The 19,368-nt window shown below is 40.4% G+C and overlaps 3 protein-coding genes and 1 non-coding gene across 6 annotated transcripts; 2 read left to right on the top strand and 2 right to left on the bottom strand.

Moving 5' to 3' along the window:
- Positions 1-1,531: 1,531 nt before the first annotated feature.
- trnar-acg lies at positions 1,532-1,604 on the top strand. Its single transcript has one exon. It is a non-coding gene; the product is annotated as a tRNA-Arg (tRNA).
- Positions 1,605-2,483: 879 nt separating this feature from the next.
- On the top strand, positions 2,484-7,926 carry fbxo31 (F-box protein 31). 2 transcript variants are annotated; one of them, XM_047595727.1, is made up of 10 exons: positions 2,484-3,009; positions 4,521-4,592; positions 4,965-5,051; positions 5,434-5,510; positions 5,667-5,834; positions 5,979-6,053; positions 6,160-6,269; positions 6,373-6,526; positions 6,741-7,150; positions 7,356-7,926. In XM_047595727.1, the coding sequence occupies exons 1-10, from the start codon at positions 2,583-2,585 to the stop codon at positions 7,576-7,578; spliced, it is 1,803 nt and encodes a 600-aa protein (XP_047451683.1). In that variant the 5' UTR covers positions 2,484-2,582; the 3' UTR covers positions 7,579-7,926. The 2 variants fall into 2 exon arrangements, with proteins under 2 accessions (XP_047451683.1, XP_047451684.1); XM_047595728.1 differs by lacking the exon at positions 4,965-5,051 and having other exon boundaries at positions 2,485-3,009.
- A 1,280-nt stretch (positions 7,927-9,206) lies between these two features.
- Positions 9,207-14,374, bottom strand: LOC125014557 (cocaine esterase-like). Of its 2 annotated transcripts, none has more exons than XM_047595725.1 (13): positions 14,323-14,374; positions 12,677-12,869; positions 12,450-12,591; positions 12,200-12,333; positions 11,933-12,086; positions 11,732-11,836; positions 11,514-11,612; positions 11,277-11,420; positions 11,119-11,196; positions 10,885-11,032; positions 10,641-10,790; positions 10,481-10,553; positions 9,207-10,391 (listed from the first exon to the last, which is right to left on the bottom strand). In XM_047595725.1, exons 1-13 carry the CDS (start codon positions 14,357-14,359, stop codon positions 10,205-10,207), a joined length of 1,644 nt encoding a protein of 547 aa, XP_047451681.1. In that variant the 5' UTR covers positions 14,360-14,374; the 3' UTR covers positions 9,207-10,204. The 2 variants fall into 2 exon arrangements, with proteins under 2 accessions (XP_047451681.1, XP_047451680.1); XM_047595724.1 differs by lacking the exon at positions 14,323-14,374 and adding an exon at positions 13,768-14,302.
- Positions 14,375-15,033: 659 nt separating this feature from the next.
- On the bottom strand, positions 15,034-19,271 carry LOC125014561 (cocaine esterase-like). Its single transcript, XM_047595732.1, has 13 exons — positions 18,844-19,271; positions 17,755-17,947; positions 17,528-17,669; positions 17,278-17,411; positions 17,011-17,164; positions 16,810-16,914; positions 16,593-16,691; positions 16,357-16,500; positions 16,199-16,276; positions 15,962-16,109; positions 15,717-15,866; positions 15,557-15,629; positions 15,034-15,467 (listed from the first exon to the last, which is right to left on the bottom strand). The coding sequence occupies exons 1-13, from the start codon at positions 18,923-18,925 to the stop codon at positions 15,281-15,283; spliced, it is 1,689 nt and encodes a 562-aa protein (XP_047451688.1). The 5' UTR covers positions 18,926-19,271; the 3' UTR covers positions 15,034-15,280.
- Positions 19,272-19,368: the final 97 nt, after the last annotated feature.

Genomic DNA, 19,368 nt, shown 5'->3' with positions numbered 1-19,368 from the left:
TAACAGCTGTAATGTTAACCAACGAACAGGAGATAATTATTAATTAGATTTAGTTTTTAATTTAACTTGTATGTAGTTGTGCTAGAAATGGAGTAGATGAATTGTCAACTCAAAATTTTTTTTTGTTTAATATTGAGTCTTGCTATTTTTATTTCAGTTTAGTTTTAAGAGTACATACGTAGTTTTACTAAGGGTTTTGCTTGAGTTTTAATGAGGAATTATGAACTTTTTTTTTAATATTGGCTATTGTATACACCGATCAGCCACAACATTAAAACCACTGACAGGAAAATTATATAACACTGAGCGTTTTGTAGATAGATACTCTGTTAATCCCTGTAAATATTTACAGAAAAATAAAATGATTGAATTTTTAAAATTAAAAATGAAATGATGATGGCTTGTGGCAGGAAAGACTTCCAGCTGCACATCATGAGGAAAGCATGTACTTAGATAAAAGCTGAAAAAGTAGGACATTAAATATGATCCACATAATCATCGTTTAGCCCATCTGACAATTAACAAGCAGTATAAACAACAATGTAAAGTAAGTTATTGTTTGTAAATGGACAGATTGTAAACTGTGTATTGCTTGAGTACTGATCAGAGTGAGTACATAGACACTAACAATATTTTATTTTAAAACACAAATTTTCAATGTGGATAATGTGGATAATGTGGATAGCGGGCAACTAAACCAAAATCACTGCCGTGAAGCACCATTTGAAGTCGTACAACTGACTAATGAGAATATATGTGTTTCCACCATTGATATATGCTCTAATTTTGAATGATAACCCCGAAGTTATATAGATACTATAGATAAAGCTCTTTTATGTCTGACTACTCCTCAATGTTGTTATATAAATTATAAAAGTAAAGAGAATGTTTTTTTTGTTGTTGTTGTTGAGTCTTTAAATCAGATTTATGAGGAATGTGCAGCACACATCAAATTAAAGTTTATGTGTCATTTGCACACTGCTATTAAACAACCACTGTAACAGTTTACACGCCTTTAGGAGGTGCCACTTCGGCGTGTCGAGAGAAACATAATTTATCTGGCACACTTTGAATGACAAACTGTTCAGAGGAGGAAATGTGGGTCAGTACAACATTGGCTTCCATATGGAGCGAGTTAAGTAACTTGGCGTTGAAATCCTCCATGTGGTGTTTTTAACAAAGTTATCCGCGTTAGACTTCAGTTCGTTCGTTTTGCGCGTTGCCATTGTGCAAACAAGTTACCACTTAATCTTTCATATCTGCTACTGTAATTCCTCCCTTTTCTGTGTGATGAAGCTACTGGAGAGCGAATTAAACACGGGATAAATAAAGTATCTAACTGTAAGTGTAAATGCATGAGTGCAGAGTTTTCATTATATTGAAAGCATTAAAAAAATAATGTAATAAACGTCTCCATTGCAAGCAATTTCACAGAAACAGCTATAACTCTAAATATCTAATAATTAAGTCACACATCTGACACACGCTTTTGGAATCTTTCTATATCCCTCTGCGTGTTGTAAATGTCTATGGGCCAGTGGCGCAATGGATAACGCGTCTGACTACGGATCAGAAGATTCTAGGTTCGACTCCTGGCTGGCTCGATCTTTTCTTCCTTTTATTTCTGACTTGGAGTTATTCCATGTAAAATTCTTAATCTCTGAATCAGGACCGTTCATCAGTGGGCTAAATCTGGCACGCGAAATTAATTTGTACAGATGTACCAAAGAGATAGATGAACAGACAGACATCCCACTGCGTCTACGATCCTACAAAATCAATGCAAGTGAACCTACAAGGATTGATCCTGTTTTGAAGGCAAAGGGTAGTAAGTAACTTGGCTTAGATTTGTTTTTGATCGCTCACTTTGCATTTTGTAAATTGATAAAAAAAAAAGACCAAAAAAAGATCAATCATTATTTTTTATTTTTGAAAGCATTCTTAGTTTTCAGCACCCACGTACAACGTTTGCACGTTTGTACTGTATAAGTAATTAAACATACAATAGTGTATCACAAATATATGGTAGCATCAAGCAGCAGCTGAGCAACTTCTTTAAAGTAACTTTTTATTCAGAATTGTGGACATGAAAACAAAACATCAGACCCATGACTAAACAGCAGATGGCAGCAATGTGCTAAAATGTGCCAGTTGTTTTGCAAATTTTCTTAAGAAAAAATATGTGCAATGGGTGGAATTTTTTAGGTACAAAACCTTATAAGGTTTAAAATAATTTTTCATTATTTTTTAGGTTAGAATGATAGTAGTTTTCACTATGTGCTTATTTGCATTAAACGAATAGGAAAATTTTGTCGTTGATTATATTCTCTTTTACACCAGGTCCACGATTATTTTATGAGATCAAATTGGGTTGCATGAGTTGGACACCCCTCCGCGTACAAACAATAACATCCATGAACGTGACGAGCAAGGAAAGTCGTCGCTGCGTCCTTTACGTGCGCGCTATGACGTCACAAGAAGCGCTTCTGCCCATGCTCGCGAGGAGAACGGGAGAAGGCGACCCAGACTGCAGCTGATCGGTGAGTTGTAGTGATGTAATGTTGCCCGCTTGGTGACTACGGATGGCTGTTTGCGCCAGGCTCTGCGGAGTGGGTCAGTCTCGGAGGTGCCGCAGGCGACAGCGGAACAACCAGCAGGATCAGGGCAGCGACTCGGACATGGACGAGGAGGAAGGGGAGCGGATCGTGGGCCAGCGGCAAGGCGTCGCAGGTGGCGGCGCAGGAGGCCCCGAGCTCGGCGTCGCGGCCACTGCAGGGCCGAGTGACGCGAGTGAATATGGCAGCGGTCATGTCAACAGAGGAGGCTCTCTGGATCGCACAAGCACGGGACCTCCACACCCGCAGTCGCTGGTGGAGCTGCCACCGGAGCTTTTAGTAGAAATACTCTCCTTGCTTCCCGGAACAGCTCTGCCTAATGTTGCCCTCGTCTGCAAAAAATTCAGACAAATCCTCAACACAGAAACGATCTGGAGAAGGAGGTGCATGGAAGGTAATGTAGACGTATTACTGGATACGTAGACTACTTGGGCTTCAACCGATGCATTTTTCCTTTTAAATAAGGCGTCGAGTCGCATGTTAATGCCAAACGAGATTCCTTGTTGATGTCAGGTTATGTCAGCATCGGTTTCGCGGAAATGTGTTCCCTTAAAAGCATTTCTATTGATCTGCAGTGGGAACGTGAACGCAATTAGCCATAATCCAGTCTCCGCATCTTCAGTCAGTGCTTTAAAATAAAAATTAATAAATAAAGACCAAGGCCTCTCTGCGTTATTAGGCCCATTTCAGCCATTCTGTGCGGACTGTTGATGTAGGTCCGGACCTTAAGGGCTTGTGGGGGCCTCGGGTATTCTTCTTCTTGTTATTGCTATTATTATTATCGGGTAAGTGTGATCACTTTCCTCAAAATCTTTTAGGTAAGACGGAAATATGACAGGGTTAACCAAATAATCCTCATCGTGTACGCATTAAGACACAAATGACATGCAGAGAAAAAAAACAGACATACTTCCTGGTTTAGTTTCGGTTTACTGTGCACTTATCACTCACAATTCGATAAAGTGTAGACTTTAAATATATGTCATGGAAATGAACGTGTATAGGCATTGTGAAATAGTAACTTTGCATTATAAGTGGAGACAATAAGCAATTGCGCTCATAGATATAAATCCTGGGTACGAACTGTATACAAAACAAAGCTATATTGCCATTAAATTAAACAGTTTATCAAGTGAAAGTATTCTCTGATTTAATAATTGCCAATTTTTCTTTACTAAAATAAGAAACTTAAAAATATCTGTGCAGTGCATATTTGTTGTTCACTTTCTATCATATAGATAGGTGATGATTTATTCATCAGAACACTCGTTTGCAGATTAATTGATGATGAGAATAAACCTGAGCTGTGGCGTGAGTGTTGAATTTCAAAACATTAGCGGTTAGTGAGGGATCTTGAAACTGCATGTGATGCAGTAAACCAGGCTCCTATAGCAAGGGGGACAACAAAGAGAGAAAAAAAAATCTTTCAAAGAAACTAATTTTCTATTCTCTTATTATTTAGACTAATTACGCCCATGTCATTTTACAACAATAAGATGTAATTTTAGTTTTAGCTGACTACTGGCCCCCAAACAGCTACTTAGTTTGCTTAGTCCTCAGGCTGTCCATGTGATCCTAAAGTCCCATAGGCAGGACATAATCAACTGTGTCTGCTGATTGGAATTTAACTTTGGACTGTCCATCTCCCCTGGCCTTTCTCCAAATTCTTCATATTGGCTTAACGGATTTAAAGTGACGTCGTCTCTCAGATTTGGATTTTGTAACAACGGAGCTTTCGTAATGAATTTCCCTAAAATCAGATGTGACTGATTTAAGTGTGTAAACATTTTACGTGTTTTGAGCGCATGACAACTTTCCGCCGCCACTAATATTGATCCACTTATCATTTTAGTCAAAATTTAATTCTCCTCCTTTCCCCTTGTGTCTTTTTTATTTTCTTTGCAGAGTTTGGCATGAAGGAGGATCTGAGGAAGATGGAAGCAGGGGGCGTATCCAGTCAGGACCTCTATGTTAAACGTCAGTTTGAGAGCTCTCATGTCATCCATTCATTCCCACTCATTTTGGTCATTCTGTGTTTGCACTCACGCTTATTATTTTCTTGTCCATCTGTCTCCATACAGAACATTTTGAAGCATTCTGTTTTTGTAAACGACTGAAGTGAATGTGTCGCACTTATTTAATTGTGCAACACTTGAGAGCACGTTCCCCTTTCTGAAACACATACAGGCACACGAAACATGTCAGGCATATTCGCGGAAGGTGTCGCTGGCTTTTTTTTGGTTTAATTATTTTGACACGTACGTTGCTGCATTTACCAGAGTGCCGCGTTGGACTGAGCCCGCCTTGGTCCGTGGCTGCTCTACACATGCCTATGTTGTGCCTGTGCAGGTGTCAACCCGCGGGTGAAGTCTGGGCGCTTTATGAAGCTCCTCCCGGACTACGAGCACATGGACTATAAAGACGTGTACACGCACTGTATGTACATGAGCCTCAGAGTGGATGGCTGCAGCATGAGGGGTTGTGTATGGGACGCAGTATTAGTTGAATTTGCAATCAAACTATCTAAACGTGATAACTCTTTCCGTCTTAATTATTCATGTGTTGATAATGCTCCTCAACACCGCTTCCTTGCATATTTGCTGTGAAATTGGAGGCCAGAGAGTTTGGTGTGCTGTGTGGTTTTTAGAACATTGTCTGAACAGATGCAGATTACACTTTCTTCCCTTTGGGTTTGCATTTCATTACCATGAAAGACATTAACCAAAAATGTGTTCACAATGCACCTCTTTAGAAACCCTGAATGGTAGCAGTGCATAAACTGAGTAGTACACTTTGCTTTTGTGTTCATGTTTTGCAGTGCTTCACCCATACAGGCACATCTTGGGCCTGTGGCAACCTGACATAGGGCCTTATGGCGGGTTGCTCAATGTTGTGGTAAGCAGTGTTTCTCACTCAATAATTTGCATGAAGATGAGGAACAGTAATCGCAAGTTATCGTTTGCGTCAAACACTGCAGCTGCTGACGTTTTTGCATGAAGCTAAATAAGTAACGGCAGTTCAGGAAAAACGCTAAAGTGGCTTTTTATCCAGGTGGACGGGCTTTTCATCATTGGCTGGATGTACTTGCCGCCTCACGACCCCCGTGTGGAGGATCCCATGAGAAGACGTCCACTCTTCCGTATCCACCTGTGGGAGAGCAAGAAGGCCACTGTGGAGTGCATGTATGGACACAAAGGTCCCCACAGAGGAGACATACAGGTGAGAGGCTTACACAGTAGAAACCTTATGGCGTTCAGAGGATGTTTTTTTTTGGCACAGATAACTGATCCTACTTTAATTTGAGGTTACAAGCTTGTAAAAATAGGCCGGCCCCTAACATGTGTCATCGTCTTTTATTTTTAGACCGTAAAGAAGGATGAATTTTCAACAAAGTGTAACCAGACAGATCATCACCGCATGCCTGGAGGCAGACAGGAGGTGGGGGAAAACTGCTGCCACCTAAAACTTGTCGGTGGACTGTGTAAATTAAACGTAGCTGAAAAAATCAGTGACAACTTTTTCTTTTATTTTTGCGATTGCGCAGGAGTTCAGGACGTGGCTGGAGGAAGAATGGGGCCGGACGCTGGAAGAAATCTTTCATGAACACATGCAGGAGCTCATTCTGATGAAGTTCATCTATACTAGTCAATATGAGTATGCCTCTCATCCTCGCGTGCAGAGTGTCAGGCAGTTTGTTAAAACACCAAATGACAGATTTCACTCAAACTTATGGCTTTCTCATTCTTTTCTGGGGCAGTAATTGCTTGACGTACCGGAGGATCTACCTGCCTCCAGTGAAGCCCTCAGACCTGCTGCAGCCAGGCCTGTTCAAAGGTACCTACGGAAGTCATGGATTGGAGATCGTCATGCTCAGTTTCCATGGGAATTCTGCGAGAGCCACCAAACTCACTGTAAGTCAGGGAAAGATCCCTCTCAGAGGTTGTACGTGTCTTAACCGACTTAACTTTGATGTACAGTAATCATGGGAAGTATAAAATCGTATTAACGTGACTTTCCAAAGACAGACTGCTTTCAGGTTGTCCTACCTGGATAGATTTTCACATATTTGACCGATCGCATATAAGATTGTCTTTTCACCTACTGTAACTGTACCTCTCTCTTCAGGGAGACCCGAATGTTCCTGCAGGGCAGCTCACGCTGGATGTTGACCTGAGTCGGCCAGTGGTCCTCCCAGACCTGGAGCAGCAGCGCAACATCGAGGAGCTCTCCCGGCTGGTAATGGGGGTACACGAGCAGGTACAGAGGGAGGTGGAACAGCAGGCCAGTGGCACTTCCGCCACAGTGAGACATGCAGCAGAAGATGCCTGCGGAGCTGCCAGCGGGGAGGAAGAGCTGGCAGCAGACCTGGAGGCCTTTTCACACAGCTGCCAGTGTGACCCCAGCGCCACCAGCAGCAGCAGCAGCAGCAGCACCACCACCTCCACCTCCACCAATCCTCCTGAAGCCCAGCCCTTCGTCCTGCCTCTGGGGGTGATGGCTCGCAACGAGGTGTACCCTCGCACCTGCAGGAAATGGTGAGGATGCATAAAGAATAAATAGCACGTTGATTAACTGTGACTGCTTCGCTGAAATATGCACGTGAAATCTCAGCCGAAACGTTGTCTCCAGTCTTCAAAAGTGTGTTTTATAGCCATTTGTAAACAGCGTTGGAGAATTTGGTTTACACGATATTTTAAAATTTTGATACTGGACTGACGAACTCATGTGTCTCTGTTTCAGTTTCTATGGGACTGGCCTGATTGCCGGGCATGGCTTTACCAGTCCGGAGCGCACCCCGGGGCTCTTTGTGCTGTTTGATGAGGACCGTTTTGGTTTCATCTGGCTGGAGTTGAAGTCTTTCAGCCTTTACAGTCGCCTGACGGACCACCTGCCCCACGCTCACGCGCCTAACATGGAGCGGTTTGAGGCCATGCTGCGCAACATGCAGTCCTGGACATCCTGATACACCGAGCTTTAATCCCCCTCCACAAAATACAAGGCATAATAACAACCATTACACACAAATCACCTCTGTCCGTCGCCGGCACCACTACCGTGACGGCTCATGACCTAAACTCTCCCGTTTACTGCCTGACTTCAGCTAATTAAACGCGTCACCCTGACCTTGCACACTTCTGCGCCTGCTCCAATGCAAGCACTTCGAAAAGGCCTCCGCAGTTACCATCTATCACCTCTCTTCAGTCTGACCTTAATCCTCCAGTGCAGCATGATAACAGGTCACATAAAGGTTTATTTATTTATTTATTCCCTGCAGTAAAAAAAAAAAAAAAAAAGAAAAAAAAAAGAAATGGTACCACTTATTACGGATCAAACTGTATGTGCCTCTGATTCTAAAACCATGTCTGTACTCGGTAGTGCTTGAAGAAGATAAAGGTATCCAATGTATTCTGCTATACGATAGTATTATACTGATTTCAGTGCCCAACATATTGAACTGCATGCTGCATTTTATTTTAAGCTAATTGCATTACACTCATAACCACTTTGTGAACATAATGTTTTTGCGTAAAGCAGCATGTCTTGCTTTATTTTATTTTGTTTCTTTAGAAGAATTTTTATTTAAAGAAAAAAAAAAGATAGCATCTCAGGTTTTCTTTTCTTTTCTTTTCACCACAAGTCAGTGAAGACAGGACTAAGTATTTATGTGTATAACAAAGATGCATCAAGTTACATTCATTGTATTAATTAAAAAAAAATGGAAATACAACTGGGCGGTTTTATTACAACATCTTGATACACCTAGAACATCTGGTGTATCTAGAGCTTTGCCCTTTTGAACTCGTATCTTTTTTTTTTTTTTTTTTTCCAGATATGTTTTGGCCCATATTCCTACCGCCACCACGGCCAACATATTATTGTGTAAGCTGGAATGATGTATTGCAATAGAGTAACGTAACCTGCACATAAGCTGGATTTAATCAAAGTATCAAAATTATACCGTTCATGTGCTTCTGAAACAGAAAAGTCTCTCACCTTTTTGAATTGTAGTTGTTTGTTCAAATGGCTGACAGAGTGTTTGCCTGGCTTTATACCTGCAAAGCTGTCCCTCCCCATTTATTTTGAACTTGAGACAAAGCTAGCTGAACATTGTGCAAACAGACAGCCCCGAAGTGCATCTCAAAGTAAGTGTCTGTATGTCTCATCAAGGCCTGATGGCTTGCCCAGTAGCTTTCCTACTCCAAGTGCACTTTTCTGGGCGATATACTGAATCATTCAAAAAACCACTGGCCAGCACTTTTATATGAGACTGCAGCTTTACTAACTTTTGCAAAAAAAAAAAAAAAAATAGTCTCCTAAAGCGTCATTGATTTATTTTGTGCCACATTGAATTCATTTTGATTCAGCTTTAGTGTATTTGTTTCATACATTCTCCTATCTGCACACCCAGCTATTTGAACGATTTATCTTCGGAAAGTGTTGCTTTGTACTATTTTCAATTGCTTGAGTTTTCGGGAAACTACGTTTGACCTATTGAACCGCTCACATCAGACTTCAGGGAGCTTTTCATCTTAAGCACTCTTCTCAGTAATAATAATAATAAAAAAAAAGGGAAAAAAAGGAAAAGAAACGTCTTTGTCACATCTTTATTTTTTCTTTCCAGTGGGTTGTTTGTGAATCACATCATTACACAGGACTTCAGTGTCACAGTGGAATTTTAATTATAATGAAATAAAATTTGTAACTTCACACAACAAAAACTACTTTCATCTTAAGTTCAGCATCTGGACCTGTCGAAAGGTGGACCCAGAATCTGCATACACACAGGACTGTAGACATAGATATTTCTTATCTTATGATAGCACTACAGAACTGAACATTTTGACTTATCGATAGCTTTAGTTACTCATGTTATAGTCTACTATACTGTTATGCTGTTCGCTGCAGGTATGTTCAGCCTACATCGACACAGTCAATAGCGTCTAAATCAGGTGAATTGGTGAATATTCGTTCCATCGTGCGTGTTGTTATTGTCACGTGATCGGCGACACGCATTACGTCATCCTCGCATGACGTAAAGTTGACAAGTAAAGTTGACTAATCTGCCACAAAATTCCTACAACATGTCTCTCTATAAGTCTACAAGTCTTGTGCTAATTTTACTAGATTTTGTCTATGGGAAATATCTGTAAACTACAACTTAATTAGATGATACCTAATTTGCATATGTGAACATTTATAAAACTCATAGTACAAGAAAATTGTGTTTCCACATAGAAATTTAGGAATTTTCTTTCATATATTTTCAAAGAGCTTTTTGCACATTTAATAATTTTCATTCGTAAACATAAACTTTCAGAAAACCTGTGATGAAATGAAAATCATCGAATCATTTTTTTTTAGTTTATTTTTTACCATTTTCCTCCTGAAGTATGCAAAAAAACACTCTAATTGGTGCAGATTTAACCATTCTCCATTTCAGAAAACCTGTGATTAATAAAGAATTAGTGTCATGAAAATCATCAGCTCTCATAGTGATCATTGTTTTTTTAAAACATTTTATATCTAATGTGTTTAAAAAACACTGGTTGTAGACTTTCTGTAAATCAATTGTGATGGGTGTGCCTGGTCTACAGCTCGGAGTGATCCACATCCTCCTTTAACTGTTTTGTTTTCTCTGGGACTGTCTGAGTCAGAAAGACAAACTTCTCCTTCCTCAGGTGCTGACCAACAACTTGCGCCTTTAAATCGATTGCCAGGTACTTCTCTTCTGCCCCATACTTTGGCCAATGGACTAGTCCGTTCCCATTAGGAGATCTAAACACAAACATACGCAAGTCACTGTATGAATATGTTTCTGGTATCTTCATGTACACTATAACTTATGATAAGGTGGTAATTCCTACCCTTTGCGTGCAAAATTTCCCCAGTAGCTCATCAGGGCTCTGCTAAACTGTTCCTCTTCTTCAAGGCATGGCTCTGAAATGATAATGATCTCTTAAAATGTTTTGTACTCCACAAAACACAAAGACAATCCAATAAGTGATAGGTCTATATTGCACTTACCAGGCAATTTGACATGGGTAGTTGTGAAGCACAATCCCAACACCGCCAAGATTTCGTCTCCATGGTCACTCCCAACAAAGTTGGGCCTTTTCTTCTGCAGTACATTGAGAGTATACTGATACTGGTACAGGTATACAGCCGCACCTGCATCTGGTATATGAAACATTTGTTTATAAAAGTGTGTGACAGTAAATGTTATGTACTGATTTTTAGATAAATTAGCATAAACATGCGTAAAAGGTACCTCTGTGTGCATTAGCCGCTTTAACGGCTGGAATGTTAAAGAATAAATCTCCAATTAACTCAGTGAACCCCTCTCTATTTTTCACACGATCGTCACCATTTCCAACATACTCGTCTGCTATCATGTCCCTCATGATGGCATCTTTAGGCTTGAGAAAGTAAGTGACACATCAGTCACAGACGTTTAAGCATGTTAAGGAACAGTAATAGTACAACATGATATGTCTTATCTTACATCCGGGTAGATTATTGACAACATGTTTGTAATGTGTTCCCGATCTACTCCTTCTGTCCAGTTTGAACCACCAAAGGCCTAAGGGCAGAGGCAGCTGCAATTAACATCTCACATATGCACAAAAAGGAAAACAATACAAAACTTCGATGTGCACTTACATTAGCAAGTAGCCACCCTCCTTCATCACTATTGACGCCAGTCATGAACGGTACAGTGAGGAGTTCGTGTTTACTGAACAACTCGGCCACAGATTTTTTCAGGAAGTGTCCATCAACAGTTAAGGGAAATCTCGCTCTTTCATCCTTGAGAAGAATAGAATATGTGAAAGATGAGACAGCACGGGTAAAAGGATCTCAGAGCAATGGTATAAATCTGTTTTTCAATCATCATCTCACCTGCCCAACTGCAACTATAGTTTCAATATCAAGGTTTTTCATGCAACCAGCAATGCTCTTTGTGCTCTCGAGGCTACAGTCAGATGAATTTGCGACCATCTGAAGACAGATGTGAGGGGTGGGTTTCAGCCATTTGGAAAAACAAATATTCTTTGATAAAGATGTACATCAAAAATGAAATGAAAAAAAAAAAAAAGATGAGCAAATTGAAAATTAACCTGCGTTGCCGGAAGAGGATTTTCATCTATAAGTATGTCCATTGAAGCTGTGCCACTCTCTGCAATGGCATGGTGGAACAGGCCATTGGACAATGGAGAAAGAAGCTGTTGATCAGAAAGAAACACAACATATAACATATTAGTAAAAATAAATAAATAAATAATAAGTTTGAGGTACTTTCCCTGTAGAACAATCCTTACCAAGAGGGATACGCTCACTCCACCAGCAGACTCTCCAAATATGGTAACTAAATCTGGGTCTCCTCCAAAGTTGTGAATGTGCTGCTGGACCCACCTCAGAGCTTCTACCTGGTCCAACAGGCCAAAGTTCCCTGGCACATGTTCATCTGCAGTGCTGGACAGGACATGGAGTTATAGTCTGACAGGGTCCATTCCACCACAGGAAACAGAGTAGAAAAGAAGTACAACAGAAAATGATCACAGTCATGTTAACCTGCATCTGTTTACCTGAGAAAACCCAGAAGTCCCAAGCGATACTGGACCAGAACCACAACCACATCCTGGTAAGCAGCCAGGGCAGAGCCATCATACACAGAAGCTGAGCCCAAAATGAAGCCCCCACCATGGATCCACACCATGACCTGGTAAAATAACAACAAAGGACATTTTTATTTTCCAACTGAGTTCACCACGTAATCGCAACTAAACAACTAAATCACTGCAGCATTACTCCAAATCCGAAGCAAAGGGTTCTTACTGGGAGTTTGGCATCATGCGCTCTATTTGCAGGCGTGTAGATGTTGAGGTAGAGACAGTCTTCTGAAACGTCTGGCAGGTCATCCACCAAGAATTCCACGTTATCAACCAGATCCACCATAACTTTTCTATTCTGAATGCACCTGGGAAATATATTTAATTGGTCAATATGTACTGGACATAAAACCTTCAAGTGTAGAATCTAAAAACTAGAATAAAAAAACCTACATGGGCGGTTGTCGGGTAGCTTTTCTTACTCCCTCCCATGCTTCTACAGGCTGAGGTGCGGCCAGTCGCAGGGAAGCGCCAAGGGGTGGCTTTGCAAATGGCACTCCCAGGAAAGCATGGACTCCAGTCTCCTTCCCCTTTACACTCACATACTCACCTCTCAGGCTCCCGAGCTTTGTGTGGACCTCAGGTGCTATCAGGATATTATAACTCAGTCAGAATCACAATATATCACATCACTGATTAGTGATTCAATTTCTCACTTAAAATCAGGTACAAACACAAATTCTTCCAACTATGCAACACGTGGTTGTAGCTTCACGTTGACACAGATAGAGGTGTGTGTAGCTGTGTTAGCGTTAGCAAGTGTAACTTTCCATTTAACAATAGTTATGCAAAGCAGGTTTGATATTCTTAATTGTGAAATTTGATATCTTCAAGGTTTGTGAACACTGGTTGAACAAAGCAAGCAGCACAAACAAGGAGTCATTATAATGTCTAGAATTACAGATTCTAACTCTGAGACAAACTGTTCTTAAATTGAATATATTGATGATGCAGAGCAGGTTTGTGGTGGAAAACCATGGCAACACAAGTTATCGACTAAGAGCTTACTGAGATACAACCTGTTGAAGTTAGTGAACTAATGCACTGAATGACTATAGCACACATTTTGATTTGTGTTATTATTTTAACATGAAACAAATGATTTCAATAATATGTCTATTTAAAAAGAGCTACATTGTTTTGTATAAGGCTATTAATTCTATTTTTGTTCTTACTATTTCCTACAATTAAAAGATGAAAAGAAGCGCTAATCTTATCATACACACACAGTCATTACGCTGCAGTAATTTACCAGAATGAGTCATTATAAATGTCCTCATTTGACCCGTGATATGTAGGTGAAAGGTAGCGTAGATTAATGCCAGAATGAGAACGCAATTTAAAACATATTCATTGTAAGCAAAGAGGATGTTTGTGTTATTCAGATTACCAGTGCAGTACACGATCACATGTCTCGTTGTGTCTAATATGATTGTCGTTGCCGACGTAAATGTGCAAAGAAATGTTTTAACCCTCCTACTTACCTTGTGGGTCTGCACCGAGACCCAGAAATAAAACACAAAAAGTCACTAAAAAGAAAAAAGTTTGCTTTTCATTTGACTTCATGGTCGCCTCGGAGTGGACTGCGATACTACCGGTAATAGTGACGCTGGACAAAAGGACTCCCTCTTTTAAAGCCTTCCTCTTGTAACTTTGACCGAGATACAGCGGGGCTGAACACAATATAGTAATACAGGAAGAAATGACGTTACTCCGACAACGCAACAGCTGATAAGAAACAAGTAGATTGTCTGTACTGTAACCACAGCCTGGTTCACTCATCGGTCAGGTCATGGGCTATATTTATTCCGAAGTCTGTTCATAGTCTTTGCTTGTAAAGCTGTTGAAAGCTGTTGTTGTCTCCATTTCTCTCTTGCAGTTGTCCATTGCCAATGAGAGGATGTGGGCATTTGTTGTATTTCAGGACCGACATGTCACGGTAGAATGGGCTTCATCTTTAATGAAGCATTTCCACGTATCTGATGAACCGCTTCAAGTTTGCTGCAAGGACCCACTGGGCCGTAATAAGCATACCTCACCTGTCTTTTCCCGATGGTCTTCTCCGATTCGTTCCATCCTGCGTGTTGTTATTGCCACGTGATCGCATGACGTAAAGTCGACAAGTAAAATTGACTAATCTGCCACTAAATTCCTACAACATGTCACTCTACAAGTGTACATGAAGCCACGCTGCCCGGAGTTGTGCTAATTTTACTAGATTGTGTCTATGGGAAATATCTGTAAACTACAACTTAATTAGATGATACCTATTTTGCACGTGTAAATAAAACTCAGTGCAAGAAAGTTGTGGTTCCAATGGAAATTTAGGAATTTTCTTGCATATATTTTCAGAGCTTTTTTTCCCTTATATACTAAGCCAGAAATCTCCACTTCTGTAGCTCTTACATGAACATTTCTGGGTTCATAACCATCTATAGCTGGAAATTTTTTTACACAGGGGGTTATTCATACAGTACTCATCTTTCATGGCCTGATTTAAATAACACTTTAATCCTAAATAACATGCTGAAAGTGTGTTGATGTCTGTGTTTTCTGATTTATGGAGTGAAAGAACAAGATATCCCAAATCTTTTATGTCAAAAACACAAAACAAAGCAGAACTGGAATTTTGAACTTTATCCAATGTTTTCTTCACCAGAAAGATAATGTGCCAACTGATGCATATTCAACCATTTTCATTCTTAAACATTAACTTTCAGAAAACCTGTGATGAAATGAAAATCATCAACTCATTTTTTTTGTCAGTTTATTTTCTTTTTACCATTTTCCCCCTGAAGTATGCAAAATACTGTAATTGGTGCATATTTAACCATTGTCCATTTCAGAAAACCTGTGATTAATAAAGAATTAGTGTCATGAAAATCATTAGCACTCATGGTGATCATCGTTTTTTTAAAACATTTTACATCTAATGTGTCTAAAAAACACAGGTTTTTTTAGACCTTCTGTAAATGAATTGTGATGGGTGTGACTGGTCTACAGCTCGAAGTGATCCACATCCTCCTTTAACTGTTTTGTCTTCTCTGGGACTGTCTGAGTCAGAAAGACAAACTTCTCCTTCCTCAGGTCCTGACCAACAACTTGGGTCTTTAAATCGATTTCCAGGTACTTCTCTTCTGCCCCATACTTTGGCCAATGGACCAGTCCGTTCCCATTAGGAGATCTAAACACACACATACGCAAGTCACTGTATGAATACGTTTCTGGTATCTTCATGTACACTATAACCTATGATAAGGTGGTAATTCCTACCCTTTGCGAGCAAAATTTCCCCAGTAGCTCATCAGGGCTCTGCTAAACTGTTCCTCTTCTTCAATGCATGGCTCTGAAATGTTGATGATCTCGTAAAATGTTTTGCACTCCACAAAACACAAAGACAGTCCAGTATGTGATAAGTCTATATGGCACTTACCAGGCAATTTGACATGGGTAGTCGTGAAGCAAAATCCCAACACCGCCAAGACTTCGTCTCCGTGGTCACTCCCAACAAAGCTGGGCCTTTTTTTCTGCAGTATTTTGGGAGGATACTGATACTGGTACAGGTATACAGCCGCACCTGCATCTGGTATATGAAACATTGGCTTATAAACGTGTGTGACAGTAAATGTTATGTACTGATTTTGAGCATAAATTTGCATAATCATGCATAAAAGGTACCTCTGTGTGCATTAGCCGCTTTAACGGCTGGAATGTTAAATAACAGATCTCCAAGTAACTCCGTAAACCCCTCTCTATTTTTCACACGATCGTCACCATTTCCAACATACTCGTCTACTACAATGTTCCTCATGATGGCATCTTTAGGCTTGAGAAAGTGAGCGACACATCAGTCACAGACCTTTAAGCATGTTAAGGAACAGTAATAGTGCAACATCATGATGTGTCTTATCTTACATCAGGGTAGAATATTGACAACATGTTTGTAACATGTTCCCGATCTACTCCTTCTGTCCAGTTTGAACCACCAAAGGCCTAAGGGCAGAGGCAGCTGCAATTAACATCTCACATATGCACAAAAAGGAAAACAATACAAAACTTTGATGTGCACTTACATTAGCAAGTAGCCACCCTCCTTCATCGCTATTGACGCCAGTCATGAATGGTACAGTGAGGAATTCGTGTTTACTGAACAACTCGGCCACAGGTTTTTTCAGGAAGTGTCCATCAACAGTTAAGGGAAATCTAACTCTTTCATTCTTGAGAGAATAGAATGTGTGAAAGATGAGACAGCACGGGTAAAAGGATCTCAGAGCAATGGTATAAATCTGTTTTTCAATCATTATCTCACCTGCCCAATTGCAACTATAGTTTCAATATCAAGGCTTTTCATGCAACCAGCAATGCTCTTTGTGCTCTCGAGGCTACAGCCAGATGAATTTGCTACCACCTGAAGACAGATGTGAGGGGTGGGTTTCAGCCATTTGGAAAAACAAATATTCTTTGATAAAGATGTACACCAAAAATGAAATGAAAAAAAAAAAAAGATGAGCAGATTGAAAATTAACCTGCGTTGCCGGAAGAGGATTATCATCTATAAGTATGTCCATTGAAGCTGTGCCACTCTCTGCAATGGCATGGTGGAACAGGCCATTGGACAATGGAGAAAGAAGCTGTTGATCAGAAAGAAAAACAACATATAACATATTGGTAAAAATAAATAAATAAATAATAAGTCTGAGGTACTTTCCCTGTAGAACAATCCTTACCAAGAGGGATACGCTCACTCCACCAGCAGACTCTCCAAATATGGTAACTAAATCTGGGTCTCCTCCAAAGTTATGAATGTGCTGCTGGACCCACCTCAGAGCTTCTACCTGGTCCAACAGGCCAAAGTTCCCTGGCATGTGTTCATCTGCAGTGCTGGACAGGACATGGAGTTATAGTCTGACAGGGTCCATTCCACCACAGGAAACAGAGTAGAAAAGAAGTACAACAGAAAATGATCACAGTCATGTTAACCTGCATCTGTTTACCTGAGAAAACCCAGAAGCCCCAAGCGATACTGGACCAGAACCACAACCACATCCTGGTAAGAAGCCAGGGCAGAGCCATCATACACAGAAGCTGAGCCCAAAACAAAGCCCCCACCATGGATCCACACCATGACCTTGTAAAATAACAACAAAGGACATTTTTATTTTCCAACTGAGTTCACCACATAATCGCAACTAAACAACTAAATCACTGCAGCATTACTCCAAATCCGAAGCAAAGGGTTCTTACTGGGAGTTTGGCATCATGCGCTCTATTTGCAGGCGTGTAGATGTTGAGGTAGAGACAGTCTTCTGAAATGTCTGGTAGGTCATCCACCAACAACTCCAGTTCTCCAAGCAGATCCACCATACGTTTTCTATACTGAACACACCTGGGAAATATATTCAATTGGTCAATATGTACTGGACATAAAACCTTTAAGTGTAGAATCTAAAAACTAGAATAAAAATACCTACATGGGCGGTTGTTGGGTGGCTTTTCTTACTCCCTCCCATGCTTCTACAGGCTGAGGTGCAGCCAGTCGCAGGGAAGCGCCAAGGGGTGGCTTTGCAAATGGCACTCCCAGGAAAGCATGGACTCCAGTCTCCTTCCCCTTTACACTCACATACTCACCTCTCAGGCTCCCGAGCTTTGTGTGGACCTCAGGTGCTATCAGGATATTATAACTCAGTCAGAATCACAATATATCACATCACTGATTAGTGATTCAATTTCTCACTTAAAATCAGGTGCAAACACAAATTCTTCCAACTATGCAACACGTGGTTGTAGCTTCACGTTGACACAGATAGAGGTGTGTGTAGCTGTGTTAGCATTAGCAAGTGTAACTTTCCATTTAACAATAGTTATGCAAAGCAGGTTTGATATTCTTAATTGTGAAATTTGATATCTTCAAGGTTTGTGAACACTGGTTGAACAAAGCAAGCAGCACAAACAAGGAGTCATTATAATGTCTAGAATTACAGATTCTAACTCTGAGACAAACTGTTCTTAAATTGAATACATTGATGATGCAGAGCAGGTTTGTGGTGGAAAACCATGGCAACACAAGTTATCTACTGAGAGCTTACTGAGATACAACCTGTTGAAGTTAGTGAACTAATGCACTGAACCACTATAGCACACATTTTGATTTGTGTTATTATTTTAACATGAAACAAATGATTTCAGCAAGATGTCTATTTAAAAAGAGCTACCTTGTTTTGTATAAGGCTATTAATTCTATTTTTTTCTTACTATTTTCTACAATTAAAAGATGAAAAGAAGGGCTGATCTTATCATATACACAGTCATTACACTGCAGTAATTTACCAGAATGAGTCATTATAAATGTTCACATTTGAACCAATGACATGTGGGTAAAATGCAGCGTAGATTAATGCCACAATGAGAACGCAACTTAAAACACATTCATTGCAGGCAAAGGGGATGTTTGTGTTATTCAGATTACCGGTGCAGTACATGATCACATGTCTCGTCGTAACTTATACGATTGTTGTTGCCGACGTAAATGTGCAAATAAATGCTTTAACCCTCCTACTTACCTTGCGGGTCTGCACCGAGACCCAGAAATAAAACACAAAAAGTCACTAAAAAGAAAAGAGTTTGCTTTTCATTTGACTTCATGGTCGCCTCGGAGTGGACTTCGATACTACTGGTAAAAGTGACGCTGGACAAAATGACTCCCCTCTTTTAAAGCCTTCCCCTTGTAACTTTGACCGAGATACAGCGGGGCTGAACACAATATAGTAATACAGGAAGAAGTGACGTTACACCGTCAACGCAACAGCTGATGAGAAACAAGCAGATTGTCTGTACTGTAACCACAGCCTGGTTCACTCATCGGTCAGGTCCTGGGCTATATTTATTCCAAAGTCTGTTCATAGTCTTTGCTTGTAAAGCTGTTGTTGTCTCCATTTCTCTATTGAAGTTGTTAATTGTCGCTGAGAGAATGTGGGCATTTGTTGTATTTCAGGACCGACATGTCACGGTAGAATGGGCTTCATCTTTAATGAAGCATTTCCACGTATTTGATGAGCAGCTTTAAGTTTGCTGCAAGGACCCACTGG

Source organism: Mugil cephalus, chromosome 10, assembly GCF_022458985.1.
Source record: "Mugil cephalus isolate CIBA_MC_2020 chromosome 10, CIBA_Mcephalus_1.1, whole genome shotgun sequence".
In the NCBI taxonomy this organism is placed as follows: domain Eukaryota; kingdom Metazoa; phylum Chordata; class Actinopteri; order Mugiliformes; family Mugilidae; genus Mugil; species Mugil cephalus.
The sequence above is the reverse complement of the archived record's forward strand: the minus strand, read 5'-3'. Positions and strand labels throughout refer to the sequence as shown.